Below are 1,747 nucleotides of genomic sequence, written 5' to 3'. Positions count from 1 at the left end.
AAGCATTTTTTCAGAGCTTTCCAACGACGTATCACACATGGGGGGTCACTATTTAAGATTTAAAAGTTGGGGTGGCTGGGGCGCAAGGGGTTGGAGGGGGTGCGTCGCCAACTATGTCATTGTGATTCCCCCTCCGAATTACCGAAACGGATTTTGATTTTTTTAAATATCTCGTTTATTTACTAAGATATTGGGGGTGGTAAGTTTTCAAATTGTCACCCTGTATAATTACTTGGCAGAACTTATGAATTAAAAACTATTCCGATCAATTCCTCGTTCTAAACAGATGCATATAAGGGAACATGCACAACGTAACTTCCAAGTTTATTCTGACACTGCTCACTGAAGATGTCAAGTGACGCGTTATCCGTCTCTTTCGATATGCTTAGAACATTTTCTAAAATAACGGGGCTGGTTCTAAAACAAAATATGAGCAGAAGTGAAAAAGTTATTTCAGGTGTCTACCTATTCGCAGTTTACCTATACTCTGTGCTGTACTTAAGTCGAAAATTTAATGTTGAGACTGAACTGGAGGACTGTATCTACGTGTTGGCAATTACGAGCAGTAAGTATTACCATACAGCCATAGGTTTGTATATGATGTACATTTTCTCTAGCGGTGCCCTGTCTCACAATAATGAGGATAAACAGATTAAAATTGGCAAATTTGCTGATTCTACTAGAAACCTCCACGGAGTATAAAATCAAGAGGTCAGGCGAGTTTCAGTCTGAATTTCAGCGGCCGTTGCCTGTAGTGGTATGTTTCTAGTTATTTTGGCATATTACTAATAACAAACTTTAAGGGCCGACTTACCGCCACTCTAGGAATTTCTGGTTATATTTTTGGCATTTTGGCGTGGCTACTAACAGATAAACGAAATGGTCTGCCTTTCGGGGCCATGCCCGTGTGGGTGAATCACAATTATACCTCGTGTTTGCTTTTCCAAGTGTCCATATTTTTTTTCTTGGTCATAGAGTATTTAAGCCCGGAAGCAATCAAAATGATCATAATGTTGCAATTGCAAACGTATTTCAAATACCTAAGAATCAGCATCGATGAATTGCTTGAGGATTCTAAGCGAGAATTCTGTTCAATAAATAAAATCGCTTCAAATTTAGTCAGCAAAAACAATGTTCCGTGGCTTTATCAACAAAAACAGTTAAAGACAATTATTGTGCATCACAACTACATTATAAGAATTGCAAGCGAAACTGAGGAAATATTTAACAAGTGCGTTTTAGTTAATTTCCTTAACTTATCTTTTATAATCTGCATCCTTCTGTTCCGCATTGCAAATGTAAGTATGGAATCAAATACACTCCAGTATAATATAGGTATGCTTTCTTTTACAGACCTCACAGTTTAACGTTGAATTTTTTAAACTTTGCATATACTTGATTGGAGGAAGTACTTTATTCTTCGGCGATTGCTATCTCACACAACGAGTCTTAACCGAAAATGAAGCATTCGCTTTTTCGTGCTACAATGTTGACTTTGTAGGTACTAATTTGCCATTTCAAAAATCATTAATCTTAATAATGGCAAAGGCGCAGAAATCGGTGCGATTTACAGTGGGAAAATTTGCACCATTAAGTATTGTTACCCTGGTTACAGTAAGTTCCAACTACACAACATCTAAATCTTTGTTTCTTGATTAATTTTTAGATTTTAAGAGCATCTTACTCGTATTTGATGTTACTTCAAAACCGCCGTACATAATAAGCTCAGAACATGAAATCGAAGCAC

At 37.0% G+C, this 1,747-nt stretch overlaps 1 protein-coding gene across 1 annotated transcript; it reads left to right on the top strand.

Moving 5' to 3' along the window:
- Positions 1-522: 522 nt before the first annotated feature.
- Positions 523-1,746, top strand: LOC116182933 (odorant receptor 85b-like). Its single transcript, XM_031503496.1, has 5 exons — positions 523-565; positions 618-757; positions 804-1,298; positions 1,354-1,614; positions 1,667-1,746. Exons 2-5 carry the CDS (start codon positions 638-640, stop codon positions 1,718-1,720), a joined length of 930 nt encoding a protein of 309 aa, XP_031359356.1. The 5' UTR covers positions 523-565; positions 618-637; the 3' UTR covers positions 1,721-1,746.
- The last annotated feature ends 1 nt before the right edge of the window (position 1,747 follows it).

This window comes from Photinus pyralis, unplaced genomic scaffold (assembly GCF_008802855.1).
Source record: "Photinus pyralis isolate 1611_PpyrPB1 unplaced genomic scaffold, Ppyr1.3 Ppyr1.4_unclustered_Scaffold8135, whole genome shotgun sequence".
NCBI lineage: Eukaryota > Metazoa > Arthropoda > Insecta > Coleoptera > Lampyridae > Photinus > Photinus pyralis.
This window is presented reverse-complemented; position numbering and strand designations above follow the sequence as displayed.

What these genes read in the sequence shown, in the direction of transcription:
- LOC116182933 (XM_031503496.1), top strand. Translation starts at nt 638, where the DNA reads ATGAGGATAAACAGATTAAAATTGGCAAATTTGCTGATTCTACTAGAA. An exon ending in AGCGGCCGTTGCCTGTAGTG is followed by an intron (nt 758 to 803) that starts GTATGTTTCTAG and finishes ACAAACTTTAAG; the next exon opens with GGCCGACTTACCGCCACTCT. An exon ending in GTATTGTTACCCTGGTTACA is followed by an intron (nt 1,615 to 1,666) that starts GTAAGTTCCAAC and finishes ATTAATTTTTAG; the next exon opens with ATTTTAAGAGCATCTTACTC.